This window comes from Gobio gobio, assembly GCF_949357685.1.
Source record: "Gobio gobio genome assembly, chromosome: 1".
NCBI lineage: Eukaryota > Metazoa > Chordata > Actinopteri > Cypriniformes > Gobionidae > Gobio > Gobio gobio.
Genome location: NC_137097.1, coordinates 56,616,907 through 56,635,362, shown reverse-complemented (window position 1 = coordinate 56,635,362; position 18,456 = coordinate 56,616,907). Strand labels below are relative to the sequence as shown.

The 18,456-nt window shown below is 38.1% G+C and overlaps 1 protein-coding gene across 1 annotated transcript; it reads left to right on the top strand.

Moving 5' to 3' along the window:
* Positions 1-4,801: 4,801 nt before the first annotated feature.
* Positions 4,802-17,615, top strand: ppl (periplakin). The gene is made up of 22 exons (XM_079826758.1): positions 4,802-5,052; positions 7,098-7,197; positions 8,167-8,321; positions 8,433-8,553; positions 8,646-8,765; positions 8,885-8,926; positions 9,042-9,203; positions 9,377-9,484; positions 10,376-10,471; positions 10,560-10,682; positions 10,806-10,952; positions 11,265-11,416; positions 11,492-11,595; positions 11,679-11,836; positions 12,614-12,792; positions 12,893-13,031; positions 13,127-13,320; positions 13,659-13,809; positions 13,902-13,985; positions 14,078-14,194; positions 14,298-14,390; positions 14,500-17,615. The coding sequence occupies exons 1-22, from the start codon at positions 5,003-5,005 to the stop codon at positions 17,167-17,169; spliced, it is 5,265 nt and encodes a 1,754-aa protein (XP_079682884.1). The 5' UTR covers positions 4,802-5,002; the 3' UTR covers positions 17,170-17,615.
* The last annotated feature ends 841 nt before the right edge of the window (positions 17,616-18,456 follow it).

Below are 18,456 nucleotides of genomic sequence, written 5' to 3'. Positions count from 1 at the left end.
TTGTGACAACCTGAATAATCTCTCCGTTAATTAAAGTGTTGGTGGGTTGTTGTGACTTTCTAAAATCTATAAACATTTCTTTGGTCTTATTGGTATTTAAGATTAAGTGTAAAGAATCTAAAACTGGCCCATGATCTACCTCCCTATCCTGTAGCAGACTTACTAGAGCTGTGTCATCTGTATATTTTACCGTTTACATTCCACCATCGGTCTCTCTGACTCTGTCCACAACTGGTTCTCATCTTATCTCACTGGGAGAACTGAATATGTTGCGTTGGGAGAAGCTACATCCGTGTCACACAACGTCACCTGCGGTGTCCCTCAAGGCTCAGTGCTCGGCCCCACCCTGTTCATCCTCTACATGCTCCCCCTCGGTCGTGTCTTCAGCCGGCATGGGATTTCTTTTCACTGCTATGCTGATGACACTCAACTTTACCTTAGGACAAATTCTTCCCCCTCTGCTGACCTCACTCCATCCACTTTGATCACTTGCCTGGATGACATAAAGACGTGGGTGAAGCAAAACTTTCTGCAGCTAAACAGCTCCAAGACTGAAGCAATCCTAGTCGGCACTCCAATTCAGGTCCGGAAATCCGTTATCACCAGCATTGCTTTTTCTGATCAGGACATTCCACTTTCTACATCAGTCACCAACCTGGGGGTCAGAATGGAATCGCAACTTACTTTTGAAGCTCACATCAAACATCTGTGTAAGACCTCCTTCTTCCACCTCAGAAACATTGCCAAACTTCGTCCCATACTAACACTGGCAGATGTGGAGAAGCTTGTCCACGCCTTTGTCTCCTCCAGGCTGGACTACTGCAATGCGCTCCTTATCGGGGTTCCCTGGCAAAAAATCTCCAGAAGCTGCAGTGTATTCAGAAAAGCGCTGCTAGGATGAGGGTGCGCAAATACGATCATATCACCCCCATTCTCAAATCACTCCACTGGCTTTCTGTCTCGCTCTGGATTGAGTATAAGATTGTTTCAACTTTTCTTCTCAAAACTCCCACGAAACAAACTCTGTACTATGGGAGATCGGGCCTTCTGCTCAGCAGCCCCTCCGTCTGTGGAATGCTCTCCCTGACCACTTGCCGACCCCACAGACTGTAGATGCTTTTAAACGTGGTCTTAAAACCCACCTTTTTAGCAGAGCTTTTGACTGATTTGTTACTTCTTAATTTTTCAGTTTTATTTATATTTTTTGATTGTTTTAAATCTGTAGCACTTTGAGATTTTGTTTAGTATAAAGTGTGTTACAAATAAAATGTATTATTATTATTATTATATTTATTAAAGTGCCTGTTTTGAAAAGTGCTAGCGGATGAATTTGTGTATAAAATAAATATTTTACAGTGCACTCGGGCGAATGCACATATAGCCTCATCTATAATTTTTTGTCAGATTTTCATTCTAAGAATGTTCATCTTGATTTACTGTATACTTATTTATTACTGTTGATATCTGTATCCTTTCATTCGGGGAAAAAAAAGCCTACAGACTAACGTAATAGCCTGCATGATGTCACCATTTTCACAGATTCGCGTTTTTGTAGTTTACACGGAGATGATGAGGGTGTCGTTTTCAAAAAAGTGCACTTTGAAACCCATTTTCAAAAGTTTGCGTTTTCAGGCCACCGAAACGCTGTTGTCGTGTAAACGAACGGCCAAAAAAAGTTTTCCGTTTTTAGTTGAAAACAGTGTTGTGTAAACGGCCCCTTAGTTCTATTTATGTTTTACACCTGTTGTTAATTTATTGATTTGTTGTTCCATTCACCTGTGTATTTATGCTGCCTTCACGTGCTCTCGGAATTATCGTAAATATGAGTTTCCTTGGTAAAAATTGCACATGAACGCCCTCCACTTTCGAAATTTGAATGGGATGAGCTCGTAATCACGACTTCAGAAGTGGGAATTGTCACATTTCTGATAGCACGTGAAGGCAGCATTAAGCCCCGTTTCTTTCAGTTCATTGTCAGTTCTCGTTGTGATTTCACCGTTTTCTAGTTCCTAGAGTTCTGAGTGTTTGTTTAATAAACTTTGATACTGCTGAAAATAGATCCTTCTCGTCATTGTTTTTGCAACCAACTGTGACACCAAACCAGTTCACACTTGTGCATGTTTATATGCACTTTGCACTTTTTAAAGGGCTCAAAGCTTCTGAGAGAGTCTGACGATATTCAGGAAGGTATATCCGCAAAAATATTAGCATACAATATTCAAATATTTTTATTTGAATTTGGTTTGCAGTTAATGCGGCTGATCGATGTATTTGAGGCCTGGAGCCTGTTGACACCTGTGGACATTTTGCTATTTGTTTTAGTCTACTGCACTTCTGGAGCTAATCCCTGTGCATATTATTCTTGTTTTTCATTCATATTTAACTGTAATTCAGATGCACCTGTGTCAGTTCGAAATTGTACGCCCTCAGAAATGATTTGTCCCATACTTTGTCTACTTGTTTGCGCTTGTTTTATGTGTGATTACACCGCAGTCTTTACCTGACACCTGTTGAATTTGTCTCTGAAGTAAATACCTTATTATTTATAGCGTGAGGCCTAAGGCATGCATGTAAAATGGAATAGTAAGTGAGATACTGAACACCAAACCAATATTTCTATTGCTTTTCCATCTGCTTCCATTCAAAGACACTGCAACACACACAAATGCACACATACACTCCCCTGATGACTCATTGTTTCTATCCATCCAACAATACCCGGTTCTCATGACTTTTCCTCTGTTGGCATTAAGAAGAGTCCCCTGGTGACTTCTTAGCTGCTCTGAACATGAGGCCCGGTTCAGAGACAATTGCATTGTTTTTAAACTGTTTCAGATATGCACCAGCAATAAAGATAAAAACTGCTCTGCAGTTTAACATGCACATTAGCATTCAGTCTAAAAAAAGGTCAGGCTTTTACAACTTGAGCTGACACTCTAGTATGAGAGAAAATGAGTTCAGAGCTTTATGGCTAAAAAAGCCATCAATAAATAAGACATGCTCATTTGTACTGTGGAGCATCTGTTCATGTTTTGCTTACATGAGAAGCAAGAGTCATTACAGTATAATTACAATTTAGGCGTTTGTAATTTGCAATTTTCTAGCTAAACATTAAATAAAAATAACAATTAAAGTCAGCATGAAACAGAAGTCTTTTCTTCCCTATTGTGATGTCCAAGTGAAATGGTGTGGTGGCAAATCAGGTCCTCCTTCAAATCGGGTCTCTGTTAGGACCCCAAGCAATCCGATTGGCTCACATTATTTTAATATTTAACAATTCCTACAAAATAATGTTATGATAAATGCTGTTTGAACTATGACATATCAATGTATGTATTAGTTAGCTTATGTACTAGCATAGCATGCAGATACCCGATTAGCCTGATAGTTTATACACGCATTTGCACTTATACCCTACATGTATTCAAAATCATCTTTAATGTTTAAATGTTAAATCAAGTGTTAAATGTCCAAATATTTCAGTTATAAAAAGAATGTAACAAACAATTATTCACTTAGAAAAACTTCACGCCTGTGCACATACGCATTATAAATGCACTTGCCTATAGACTAAACACGTAATGCTTACATGCATGCCGTCACCATTCTAACAGATTTGTGTGTTTTTTAAGTTTACAAGAAGATTATAATGAACACAACTATTTCAAAAACTGTTTCAAGATTTGCGTTCTCTAGCCGCCGAGCGCTGTTGCCGTAAACGGCCGGAACGCATTGAGTGTTTTCCATTTTGGTTGAAAATGGGGTTGTGTAAGCGGCCCCAAAGTAAATAACTAGCGATTTTTTACAACCTGAAATTTAGCTGGACAATAATTTTTTTCAAGAGCTGATGTACAGCCAAAACAATCTCTCTTCCATTAATTTCTTCCTATTATCACTGTAACGCTGCTTTAAAACAATCAATATTGTAAAAAGCGCTATATAAATGAAGGTGACTTGACTTGACTTCATTGGCTATATTATTAATTAACAGTTTATCAAGTGAAAGAAATTACGTGCAATTTGTTTTTATTATGCACTATATAGTAAGCCATACATATTTAAAATTAATATTGTTCGTATGTTCTTATAATCATTAACTAATAGTTGATAGAGACCCAATTTAGAGGGAGGCCCCGATTTGTCATGACAGCTTCTTGAACAGGAAAAAATGTAGGTGGCCTTGATTTTGTCCATGGAAAATTGATTGGATCAATGGATGATTGTGGGTAAATATTGCTGTGGTGTCATGTGAGTGACAGGTTTTCCCAACTCGCGAGAAGAGAAGAGAAGAGAAGAGAAGAGAAGAGAAGAGAAGAGAAGAGAAGAGAAGAGAAGAGAAGAGAAGAGAAGAGAAGAGAAGAGAAGAGAAGAGAAGAGAAGAGAAGAGAAGAGAAGAGGCTGCAGGAGAAAGGGCAAATTATTTAGATTAAATATTATGAGGGGACGTAATGGTGTGCACAGATGAATCACTTAAATAAAAAAATAGGCCTACAATATTCCTTAAAAATATTAATGTTACAAAAAGCTATTAAATTAGTTAATTATCTTGCATATGTTTATGTTAAATGATAGTTTATAAAACAAGTTGCTGTTGCTTGCTTTTCTGAATGAACCAGCATACTATTGATTAAATGTTTGATTTGAAGTCAGTATATTAGCCTAGCCTGTTAAATGTATCCCATGAAACTGGACACAGAAGAAACAGGGACGACGCCTCTGTTTCGATAGGCTGCAGGTATGTCTCTTAGAAAGGGGCGGACACCAGCCCATACTTTAAATGGGCTTGATGTTTTTTAAGCACGACTAACCTTGACGGACAGCGAGAGCTCGTGTTCGTGGGAGGGTAGTTGCTGTTTCGTTCTTTGTGGGCGTTGTGTAAACTGAGGTGTAGCTGTCCTGGAAGACGCTTCAGGTAGTTGAACGACAAACACCAGAGCCTGGGATCCTACCTGTGCCATTTTAGCAACTAGACGGGTGTTGGAGAAACTCCGCAACTGTCATCATGTTCAAGAGAAAGACTGCAAAGGGCACTGTGACCCTCCCTGAGAAAAGGTCGGTGTCAACCGGATACACTTTTCCCTCTATACGTTTTGTTGGGATGAGGTCTTTCATTCGCGTCATTGTGGAGTCATAACGGAGCGCGCAAGTGTTTTAACTGGTTTCATTATCGTTTGCTTTGTAGCCTAGTACTTTACGATTTACAACATAAACCGTATTTAAAAATATACATTTCTGCTCAATCGATTTTGTGCTTGTTTGACGTGAGGTTAGTGTAGTAATAAGGGTGTGGCGCTGTAACAGGTTGGATAACTTTTCCCTGAGATGCATCATACATATTGCGTGACTTGCGTTATTATTCTGTATTGAATAGAGTAGACTGGTGTAAATGGATATTAGAGGAATATAAGTTGTCATTTTAATGTATTATTATTTATAATGTATTAATATTATTTAACACTAAACATTTTGTATGGTTCTTGTTGCATATAGTTCACAAATTACATCTGTATCAGTACAGCCTGGAGTCAACATATGTAGGGAATGTTTAAAGAAAGCTAATTGGTTAAGGGTAAAAGTGTGATCAGAGTGACAAGTTCAAGTTCAAACAAGCACAAACTGCTGATGGTTCGAGAGACGAGTCTAGCCTTGAGCTTCGTACCAGCAGGGCTCAATATTGGACACTAATATAGTGAAACCAATGCAGGGTAGTTCACTGCAACTGTGGAAGATTTGACTCTAGGAATATGGTTTCAGTTTGAGTCAAAAATCCTTTTATTGGTTACAGATGTCTACGAAAAGAAAGAAAGAAAGAAAAATACGTTTTCCCAAACACATAGTTTTCTGTTTAGGTCATTTTTGGGTGTTGTTTGACTGTGCTATGCACAATGGGTCCCTCAGGGTCAAATGTGCCAAGTTTTGTGACTTGTCTGTCTGCTTTTGACAGAAACCAGGCATGACAAACAGAAATACTATTGGCAGTTTGCTTACGGTGAACTATAAAAGGACAACCCTTAGTCTATTTCGTAACACTGTTCTTAAGATATCCGGATTTCTTCGTTTATTATTATTATTATTATTTGCATTTGTATATTTTGGATATGGGAACACCTCTAGGGAAGGGAAGTGAGCATCAAATAATTACTTGCCACACCCCGAGCTTCTTCTCAAATCCGATTAAATAATTTTCTCTTGACAGAACAAAAAAATAGATATAAATATATAGCTTTGTTTTTCTATTTTGCTTTAATAGTTGTTTTTTGATTAAATACATTACAGCAACATTAGTTACATAATCTCTTTCTTTAACAGTCCAGCTGTGTTTGTCCATGCATTTAGATGAGTTTCACATACAGATGCATTTATTTCAGGTGACATGGAAAGTCTTTTTAACCTTCTTACATGTGTGAGTAAAACCAGTTAGACCTGTTTGAGTTTCTAACGCCCTCATTAAAGCCACCTTCTTGTTGTAATTATCAGCCTCATTTACATATCTCACTGATTGCTAGGTTTTTTTTAAGCTTAAATGAACACAAAACTGTTTTCTTTTCTTATTCATTACACGACATTATCATTTTAGCCAGTGTGAAATATTTATAACTGCCATTAACATGCACTAGCCTTATTATTAATGATTCATGCATGCCTTACGGCAAATACAGCCCAAGGTGTGTAATTTGTCTTCTGATCAAGTTTAGTCATGTCTACATTGCACTGTCAAACTGTATTTTTCTAGAATTCGCAGAATGCACTAAACTATGCTAGGCTGTGGTTATGTTGAACAGCATTTCTACGGTTCAGCTGAGACAATATTATGTTTTTGTTAGCACCATGGTTCTCCTAAAAGATCTGAAGTCTGTACCAGATGATGTGGAATGAAAGTGTTTCAAGTCCTGTATTTATTTTCAGAGCATCTCAGCATGACAGATAAGTAAAGTGAGGTGTTCTGTCCTTGATCCAGAGATTCAACATGACAAACCTTCTACATTTGCTGCAGTATTTTGAGAAAATGCAGACCGAAACGTGTATATTTGGCTCGCTGAAACTATATCAAACTACTGCTCCCCAACAAAAACTAACTTCTTGTTATTTCACCTCAGACCAACTGAGACTGATTTGACCAGCCTGATTGACAAGTTGCAGAAGAATGCAGACAAGGTGGAAAAGAACATCATTGAGACAGAACAGAATCTCAATAGGGTAAGCACAGTAAACGCTTCTGTGGATTACAAATCAAAGCCAGAGGGTTAGTCACTCCTGCTGTCTTCCCACCACTAAGCATGTTAATGTCATCTTTAAATAGGTCTGTTTAGGGTTATTTGAGTTAAAATAGTGCAAAGTATACTTTAGTATTATTTATATACTATTGTAGTATTTATCAATATCTTGAATTGGCTTTTATTTTTAGTTTTCATTGTCATTTTAGTTTAAGTGAATTTTTGTTATGTATTTTTTTGTCATTTAAATATATCTGCATAGCTTAAATTCATTATTATTTTAGTTTTAATTTCAATCATTTTAGTATTTCAACTTAAACCTATTTAATATCGTTTAGTTATTAAGTCTACATCTTAATTTTCCCAAAAGTTTAAGTTTTTCCATCTAATTTATATTTTATTTTATTTCAATTAATGAAAACTATTTTTAATAGTTTTAGTTAGCATTAACAACTGGTATATACCAATGGAAAAAAACGGGGATGGTTCACCCAAAATTATTTACCCTCATTTAATTTCAAACCTTCAAATTTTTTCCCTTCTGTGTAAATCAAAAGAAAATATGTTTAAGAATCTTCTTTCAACTATTTTTTTGTCTCTACAGTGAGAGTCAGTGGGGTCCAAAACAACAGAAAACACTTAGACATTTTTCAAAATATCCTCTTTTGGAGAGAAAGTTGTTTTTCCATGTAGAAAAAATCCAATAAAAACACCATAAAAACGTAGGTGGTAATGTAGGAAGACACTGGGCTAGCACACATTAGGCAAAACTGCAATGACCGTAAATAAACTAAACTTAAGCACTTAGACATTTTTCAAAATATCCTCTTTTTGTGTTAGGCTACACAGATAAAAGAAAGTCATACAGGTTTGGAATGACATGAAGGTGAACTATCCCTTTAACTATTGTTACATAACCATCATTATTTGTGTTGCTCATTGATGTTTCCAGGATATCAAGAAGATCAATGAGGGCAAGCAGCCCTTGTACCAGGAGGACACCAACAAGAGGATCCTGAACTCACTGGATCTACTGAATAGCCTGGATGAAGATGCAGCCAATGCCACTCGTTTGCAGCACCCTCAGGCTGAGATGATTGAGAAGGAGTGAGTCTATATAGCCACCTTTAAACTGAAATAGCATCTCATGCTATATGCTGTGAATGCTTATGCTATGGGATTGTGGATGACTCATTCTTTTTTTCCTCGATGAAAAAGTATGAAACAGCTGCGAGTGCGTGTGATGAAGCTCCGCGAGGATCATGATCGCATTTACAACATCACGCGATCGGAGCAGGTTCCCACTGTCAACTGGGGAAAGATGATTGATGAGAAACTGGTGTGTATCTAAACAGACCTCTCTCTTATACTTTCTGTCGAATATTTGATTTCAAATGCAAATGATTCATGTTCAAATGTGTTCGGATTTAGGCAAATGTGAACAACAAAGGATTCGGACAAGATCTGCCCACCATCGAGAATGAAGTGGAGGAGCACAATATTTTCCACAGTGAAGTGGAGGCATTGGCTCCGTACATCACTGCAGACCGGGTACTTTTTTTATTTTTACTGATGGTTTTAAAATTCAATGCAATTCAAGAAGAATATTTGACTCTCTTGAACAGTCATGCGAGTGGCATCTGTGACTCATTTGTTTACTTGCATAACAGGGCGGTGTGGATGGCCAGCAGGCGAAGTACAACAAACTACTGGTGAGACTTCACTTTTTGCCTTTAATTTGCACTGAAGATGTGCTAGTAAAGACTGAGAGTTAGTTGTCAATTCACGTGTCTCAAAACATTGTGGATTTTACCATGTCCATTGCAGGCGAGCTCCGCTGCACGTCAGAAGAACTTGCTCAGTCTGAGAGATTACATGCAGCGCTGCACCAACGAGCTCTACTGGATGGACCAGCAAGCTGAAGAGCGAATCACATATGACTGGAGCGACAACAACCTGGACTACCCTGCCCGAAAGAGGCAGTACGAGGTAAGGCTTAGAAGCCATTTAATGATAGGTAATACAATTATAGATGGCATAGACTTTCCAATATGCTTTCATGATTCAAGCCTCCTACAAATTATATGATTATAGTACTGAAATGCTTATAAATGAACTACTTATAAATACATTTTTAACATGCTGCTTGACAACTTCATCAGAACTTCATCAGCAAATGTCTGGAGTCTAAGGAGAAAACCATCACTCAGCTGAATGAAGATGGAGAGGAACTTATTGAGCAGAACCATCCGGGGAAAAATGTCATTGGGGTAATATTACAAGCCGTTTACTATAATGATTAATTTGTTCCCCATTAAATTTACAGTCAAACACTGGCAATTCCGGTTGCCACAACATTGCCATTAAAATACATTGCCACTGTTTCAGGCATTATGGGATGTCATTTTTGTAACTGTACATTTTACAGTGTATAATTGTACTGCACTATAGTAGTATGCAGTAAATATAGAATAAGAAAAAATGACTCCAATCTAATCTAATATCAGTTTTCACACATTTTCTCTTGAGCATAGTTTAGCCAAACAGCATATATATAATGAAGGATGTGATCCTATTTGAAGCAAAATATTAAAATAAACCACCATAAATGATAATGTGGATTAAAGACGTATGTACTTGTATAAAGCTTGGGGTGGGGGGTGGGATTATTCTCAATCACAAAGACATTTGATAACATGGTGTCACTTTTAGATAATGTACTGGCTGACTGTTCTTTTTATAAAATTAATTATTTGAAATGTATTTGTGTTTTTATGTATTCTTTATCATTACATTTTTGCAGGGTATTTATTGTATGTAATTGGTTGAGGTTTTGTTAATTAGGATAATAATCTGGCAAAATATTAACTTGTGGCGAATGGGTCTGTTATCTGTACACGGTGTAAAAAAAAATCCAATAAATAAAAACACAGGCAGTAAAGTAGGAAGACACTGGGCTAGCACACATTAGGTAAAATGGCAATGACTGTAAATAAACTAAACTTAAAATATTACTTCAGTGCACAATAACTAAAGAAATATATGAAACACAACATTTTAAATTAAATTTAACAAATATGATGGGTCATTCAAAGTGAAAATCCCAATTTCTATCTAAATAATACATTATTAACTTATTCTAAAATATGTCTTGGTTTTAGGCACACATGGATGCTGTCCATGCAGATTGGAAGGAATACCTCAACCTGCTCATCTGTGAAGAGAACCACCTCAAGAACATGGATGACTATCACAAAGTCAGTCTACATTTTACACAATCATTTCCTGTTCCATGTTCCATATTGCTTTCAGACTTGCTCAGTTCCATTATTCTTTTTATTCCAGTTCCACAAGGATGCAAGAGACACCAGCGATTTGTTGAAGCGCCTGGATACTGAGATCAACCAGAAGTATAATCCCGAGTTTAAAGACATGTACCAGATGGAGGGGCTGATTGCTGACCTGGATGTAAATATATTGTTTAGTTTGGCACCTTTTGTGTTTCTTCTTAATTCATATAATGTGTATATTAAATGATTAATTAATTAAAAGGTGTCTTCACTATCTAAGGCTGTCTGTTTGTATTGACAGGATCAGGCAAAGGCCATGGATCATTTTGACGAGCGACTGAAAGGTCTCCAGAAGCGCAGCCTGCAGGTGCTCCCTCTGAAGTACCGCAGGGAGACTCCTCAGAAACTGCTTCCTATCGAGGCTCTGTGTGAATACGAGGCTAATGAGGTATGAAGTTTGAGCTCCCGCTCACTCTATGCATGCGGCTTAGAGCTCCGCTAATACCAGTCAGTGAAACATCAGCTATTATCATGAGTAAGCACAGAAAACCGTTACACTCTGTCTCTGCTCGGGTTTCGGATTCCCCCATCTAATGTATTTAAATCCTTAAGACGGCCTTCACCCAAACGATTCATCTCATATAAACCTCTGGAGACGTGTGCAGGGGATTTTGTACGGATTTATTTAAGGAATTTGTCTTTTTTTAGCTGCAATATCAAGTTGAAACAGAGCTTACTTTGCTTATTTTGAACGACACAGGGTTCAATTTTGCGAGGGGAGCGGTACACCCTGCTCAGGAACAATGGGCCCAAATGGGACGTGAAGGACGCCACTGGCCGCACCATGAGTGCTCCAGGAGTGTGCTTCATAATCCCGCCAACTGACCCTGAGGCTGTGGCTGTTGCTGACAAGTGGGTATTCCTTGATATCTGTATATGTCATTTGTAAATGTGTCAGTTGTGTCTAATATGAAAACATTTTTACAGTCTGTTAAACCAGCACAAAGGAATCAAACAGAAAGTAGCCGGCAGCAAATCTGCACTACAGACACGACTGGCAGAGCTAAGGAAGGAGACTACAGGGGGTCAAGGTTTGTCTCTTACATTATGATAAACTTGGATGCAGAGCTCTCTTAAAGAGAGTTAAATACTTAATTATTTTCTCCATCCTCAGATAAACAAGAGCAGCAATGCCGTCAACTGATGGCAGGACTGGATAAAGTGGTCAGTGATCTGAATAAGCAGGAGAAGGCCATTTATTCTCGCGTGCGCCCCCCACTGGAGCAAACGCGTCCTGTCCAAGACAGTGCTGATAGGCTACAGGACATAAAGGTACGAAGTTTGGATTGTTTTTTTTTTTTTCTGTTGTGGACAACAAGTGTCACGTGTCTGACTAAATGTACATTTTATAACGAGTTTCATCCTAATAATGTTCATTAAATTAATTCTGAGCAGATATTTCAGTCACATTAGTACATGGTTCTCAATTGTATTTGGTGATGCCCACTTTTAAAAAAAATTTAAAATGTTAGTTTAAATCTAGAGTGCACATAAGAAAGTTGCAAGGCCTGTTCACACCAAGAACGATAACTATAAAGATAACAACATAGGATAAGATATAACATTTTAAGTATAAAAGAATAGCAAAGTCCACTATAACAATAACGGCACAGTGAAACAATATCATTGGAATCACTTTCAGAAGGATTTTTTTTTCCAGCTGATGAACAATAAGCACCTTGAAGCCAATCAGAATCCATCCTGGTTTAAGACCTCAAATATTTAAAGCGACAGACAACATAAACTGCATCATACACTAAGAAGCAACAGACCGAAATTGTCCGCTCGTGTTGAATCTAATATTGCTATTGTTATAGTATCTTCATAGTTATCATTCTTGGTGTGAACAGGCATTCAAATCCAATAAAAGGTGAAAGATGAACTGCACATACACCTCATTTGTTCTCGTGTCTATCATCAACACAGCATACTAAATAGTGCAAAATGAACAAGAATCTAAAATTTAAACACAAAAGCATTACTTCTGACCCTGTATTTCGGTGGCAAATGACATTTTGACCTTGCCTTAATCCAGTATTTTCTTCATAGGACATTACTTCTGCTGTTCATAAGATAGAGCCAGAAAAGTCTGCAAAATTACAGGAGGCTGAGACTTTCCTCAGATCCTCTCCCAAATGTTCAAGTGCACCACAGCTCTACTCCAAGGTGGATGAGACTAACAAAAAATACAACAAAGTCGATTTGCTGTTGAAGTGTGCAGGTGATAAGTAAGTACACCTCCAAATTTTTTTTTTTATACAACGGAATTCAAGAATGTCATGCTAAATGAGAACTTGAATTGTGAGCCTAAAAATTGCACTTTTGTAGACTACAGAACTCCTATCAGCTGGAGAATTCTCTGCAGAATGGCAAAGCTCTACTGTCCACCTATGAAAACAAACTGGCAAGAGAGGAGGTTGCCCCATCTGATCCCACCTCACTGGAGAAGACTCAGCGTGAATTGGCGGTAAGCTTCGTAATCCATGCCACTTTTTTTTCTCCTCATGATAATTTTTTCCAAGATTCACTATGTACTCATGTCTGATGTTTTCTTGTCTCCAGGACATTGCATCTGAGCTGAGGAGCAAAAGATCTGTTATCACAGAGAGTGAACAGAACCTGAGAGAAGCAAAGACCAGCTGCAGCAATATGGCCAACAAAGTGCAAGAGCATTGCCCTGATATTGAGAGGCAAGAGGCTGATGTTCAGAAACTCTCCAAACGCTTTGACAACCTGAACAGACAGACTGATGCCAGGTGAGTTCATATTAAACAAAAGTTATTTCAAATGGGAGTGTACTTTAAAAACAAATGACATAATAATTCAAGATTAGTCTTCAGTATACTGCGTACTATGATTATATTATTTATATTAGACCTAAAATGAATAGGATTCTTTTCAGCATTAGTGTTTACTTTATAGCAAGGTTCAATTTGTTAGTAATAGTTGTAAAATTTAGTATCATGAACATTTAACAATCAATTTTCATTTATACATTTACTATTGTTCACTGTTAATTCATGTTTGCTCATAATACATACATTAATGTTCGTTTATACAACTTAAAATAAAAATAATTATTACAAATTTACAGATCCCAAAGTCTGCAAAGAGCCAAAACAGCCTACTCCAACTACCACAATGACTATGACAACCTCAATAGCTGGCTTTCTCGAGTACCAAACTATGAGCCACGTGAAACTGATGACATCAAACAGATTGAAGTTAAACTGAAAAATCAAAGAGTAAGTTCTTTATTTATTTCTGTCATTACAATATTTGCATTGTAATATTACAAATTATATTTAATTACCAAAACTATGTTTGAAATGTACAGAGTCTGCTCTCTGACATCGCAAGAAAGGAATCAGACCTGAACAATGTGTCTAGAAATGCACAGCTTTATCAGCAAGCAGTCAAGGTACTAAAATCTCAGTGTGTTACCTACAGAGAATTATCCTACTATCATGTTTATGCAAAGCCATGTGAACTCCTTTGTGTCGTGACTTTCAGGACTACGAAAATGAAGCGGAACGGTTTAAATCCATTCTTGACCTTGAAGATGGCTTGGTTCCCCAGACATACAAAAGGACCAGACTTGAATCTCCTGCATTGAAAGTGAATAGAGAGGTGAATATTTTTGAAAAGTAAACCGTTTCCTGGATCAAGTAATTAGAACATTTTGTATACGTTTTTTCTGACTGTTGAAGCTTAAACATTTTGTGTTCTAAAGGAATCTGCAATTGAGGCGAAATTTACTGAAGTAAATGCTGTGAACAAGCAGAGGCTGCAGAACCTAGAGTTTACTCAAAGCCTTCTTAACCAGGTAAAACACATTATTATATGCTATGCATACAAATAACCATAGAATGGTATGTATAAGCATTGATTTTTTTTAACTTATTATATACATTCAATATTTTATAACTTTATAGCAACCAGAAGTTTCAATAATCAAGCAAGAGGTCCAGACTGTGAGATCATCGGCCCCAGGTGAAGAGCCCTGGAGAATCAAAAAACAGCTTCAGGAAGAAATTCAGCGAAGAGACCAACTGGAAAGGGAAATTCAAAGTGTACAGACTGACATCTATTTACTAGAGGGCCAGAAACCGCAGGATACAATCGTCAAGAAAGAGCTCATCAAGAAGGTGCCTGACCCTCAACTGGAGGAAGAATATCACAGGATCCAGCAGAAGCTCTTAGATGAAAGCAGGACCACTCGTGTCCTAGAGAGTGAACTGGACACTCTCCGTGTAAAGCTGCGTGGGATTGAGACCGAAATGAAAGAGGGAGCTCAGCAGTATACAGTCAAAGAGGTTCTCCGCATTGAGAGGGACAGGGGGCAGGAGGAGGAACTCAGGAGACTAAGAGAAGAGCTAGAGGAAGTCAAGCGGGTTAAAATGGTCAGAGAGAATGAAATCATTCAGATCCAAAAGCAAGTGACTATTCTTGCAGAAGAGAAAAGCAGGGAGCAGGAAATAATCACTGAGGAGGAAGTCATTAAGGTTCAAAATGACCCTCAACTTGAGAGCGAGTACAGATTGTTGCTTGACCAGAAACAAAAAGAAATAAACACCCGAAAGGAACTTGAAGATGAGCTTCGATTCCTGCAGGAGAAATTGAGGCGTCTTGAAAAGGAAAAGGCAATGGCTGAAGAAAAGATCTCCATCAAAGAAGTCCTTAAGGTTGAGAAAGATATTGGTTTGGAGAGAGAGGTAGAGAATCTGAGAAGACAGTATGAAGATGAAAAAACAAAGCGCAGTACTTCGCTGAGAGAGAAAACAGACCTTACACGTAAGATTACCAGTCTGGAAGAAGAGAAGTCCAGGGTAATCATTCAGGAGAAAGTCCGTGAGATTGTTCGACCTGATCCGAAAGCTGAAACGGAGGTGGCAAATCTTCGACTTGAACTGGTGGAGCAGCAGAGAAGGTGCAGAGATTCAGAGCAGCAGTTGCGGTCCTATCATGATGAACTGACTATGCTAAGAAACAGAGGCCCACAAATTGAATACACAGAGATTATCAAAGAGGTCGTCAAATACAAGATTGACCCAGAAACAGAAAGAGAACTGGAGAAACTCAGGAATGAAATTGTGGACAAATCTCACCAAACAGAGAAGTTTGAGATGGAGATCCTCCAACTCAAAGAGGAGATTCAAAGATGGAAAGACGCCAAGCCTCAGATTCAGACCAAAGAGGTTGTAAATGAGATCATGCAATACAGAGAAGATCCTAAAACCAAGGAGGAGATTGAGAGTCTCAAACGGAAACTGGCTGAGGAACAGAGGAAACGTTTAGACCTGGAAAACGAAAGGGCTGCGAATGAAGAAAGGATCAGGCTTAAGAAGATCGACTTGTCACAGGTGAGGGAAAAGATTGTCCAGCAAGAAGTAGTGAAGATGGAGCTGGATCCAATCTTGAGGTCAGAATGTGACACCTTCACTCTAAATATCAACAATGAGCAGAAACAGAGAGAGACTTTGAAAGAAGAGCTGAGAAGGCTGCAGCTTCAAAAGTCTGATTTGGAGATCCAGCTTGAGGAGCTGGAGCGCGAACGCAGAGCCCGCAGAGATGCTGAGCTTGAAATTCAAAGGTTGAGAGTGCGGCTTAATGAACTAGAGATTAGGGACAAGGAAAACAGAGAAAGGGTTACAGTAAAGCAAAAGGTTGTACTCCAGCAGGACCCTCAGCAAGAAAAAGAGCACTCTATCCTTCGTCTTCAGGTTGACGAGGAGAGGCACAAGCGTATGCTCTTGGAGAAGGAGTTCAATGCCTTGTTGCAGCAACAAGAAATACTTGAACGAACGGAAGTGCGTGAAAAAGTTGTGCGAACCGAAAAAATCCAAGTCGAGCGAGACCCAGATGCCGAGATGGACATTATAAGGCTAAAGAAAAGCCTTGAAGAAGAGGAAAGGCGACGTCGCGAGCTGGACCAAGAGATTATCATCCTAAACTCCAAGCTTTCCGAGGTAGAGTTTACCAATACAAAGTCATCTAAAGAACTCGACTACGTTCGCGATGAAAGCAACAAGTTACAGCAGGAGAACCAGCGCCTACAGAACGAATTAAGGAAGCTTCAATCTGAAATCCAGATCACAACAAAAGAAACCAGACACATCACTGAGACTTCTCCGGTGGAGAGTAGCAGGAACCTGGAAATTCGAATGGAATCCTTGCAAAGAGAACTCACTGACCTTAAACGCATCAGAATGGAGAAGGACGAAGAGATTGAAAAGCTTCAGAAGAGTCTCTCTGCAACGAGAGTGAAGAGGGAGCAGCGAGAAAGTCACCTCCGCCGTTCAATCGTGGTCATCGATCCAGACACCGGAAAGGAGATGAGGCCTGAGGAGGCTTACAAGCTCGGTCTAATCGACTGGAAAATGTTCGTCAACCTTCAGAGTCAAGAGTGCGATTGGGAGGAGATCACCCTCAAGGGTCCGAATGGCGAGTCCTCCGTTCTCCACGACAGAAAATCAGGCAAGAAGTTTGCCATTGATGATGCTCTGAGGGCAGGACACATCACAAACCGTCAGCTGCAACAATATCAGAACAAAGAGATAAGCATCCAGGAGTTCGGTGTCATGCTGTCAGGCAGAGGCATATAAATCCATTAACCAGAAAAATTTTAAATTTATATTGTGTTTACTTGGAGTAAACATGCTGTTTGTGTTCCCAAATTGCAGCTGAAATCTCTTTTTATATTCCCTTTCTCAATCCAGTATGTATTTATTTTCAAATGCATTCTTATATCAATGCAAGATGGTGTTCCCTATGGTTATGGTGCTGAATCTGGGTTATGTTTCTATCACTATTCCTGAAGTGTTTTTATTGAAGATTAGCAGACAAGACACTCTGAGGATGTTTTACTGAAATCTATTTTAGTTTTTACTGTAATCTGATCTAAAACATGCATATAAAGTGTGTGCCTTTAATGATAAAGTTACAGCCCTATCTGCTGCTTTTCATGCACTTTTCACTAGTCAGATTAATCTATTCTACTTTCATGTGTTTGATTTGAGATTAAAACATGAATTAAATGTGGATAAACCTGAGTACTGTGTGTTTTTTCCCTTCATCTATATCATAAAGCAATAAAAGCTCAAACTATCTATACAATCACTTTTAGTTCACAAAACCATCAGGTGTATTTCATATATGGTTTAAATGATTCCCAAACATTACACGATAAATTAGAAGACTAAACATATTTTGATTACTTAAAATACAATAAAATACTTATTAATATATATTATATAATTATTATACTTATAAAATAAAATACACTACATTCACTTTCTTAAAAAGAGTAAATATAATTTTTTTGACATTTGTCTTGCAAGAATTTAATAAGTCTGGGTAGTTGATAAACTGCAGTAAAGTAGACTTAAATCTGAATTAAGCATTCAGACTGACAATCTGACCTCACCTCTTGACCTTTCAGTGGATTATGACCACAACTGCAGTTTTGTAATTTCACATATTCACATGATGCTTTATCAAAAGCTGATATTGTCTGAATTTACCTCCAAAAATGGTCTACATTAATCTAGTTCTAGTTTATTTTCTAAGTTACATGTTTGAAGAAAAACATGTACCCATAGACGGACCAATTAAACACTATTTTTGTACTATTGTGACTAATGTAGTAACATTGACTCAGTAACAAATATGTAACAGTTTCAGTGTTAGAAACAGAGTGGGCGCTTTCAACGCTTACCGTTGTAAAATCATATTTCCCTTCATGCTGGTATTTGAATTCTCATTGGAGAACTTTAAACTGTGTATAAGTTCTCATGTACATGAATTAGAAGAGCTGGTCAATGTCCCCATCTACACTACATCGCTTTGCACTACAAACAGCCTCACTGTTTATTATAATGAGACGAGAGCGG

What these genes read in the sequence shown, in the direction of transcription:
- ppl (XM_079826758.1), top strand. Translation starts at nt 5,003, where the DNA reads ATGTTCAAGAGAAAGACTGCAAAGGGCACTGTGACCCTCCCTGAGAAA. An exon ending in GCTGAGATGATTGAGAAGGA is followed by an intron (nt 8,322 to 8,432) that starts GTGAGTCTATAT and finishes TCGATGAAAAAG; the next exon opens with TATGAAACAGCTGCGAGTGC. An exon ending in CTCAAAGCCTTCTTAACCAG is followed by an intron (nt 14,391 to 14,499) that starts GTAAAACACATT and finishes ATAACTTTATAG; the next exon opens with CAACCAGAAGTTTCAATAAT.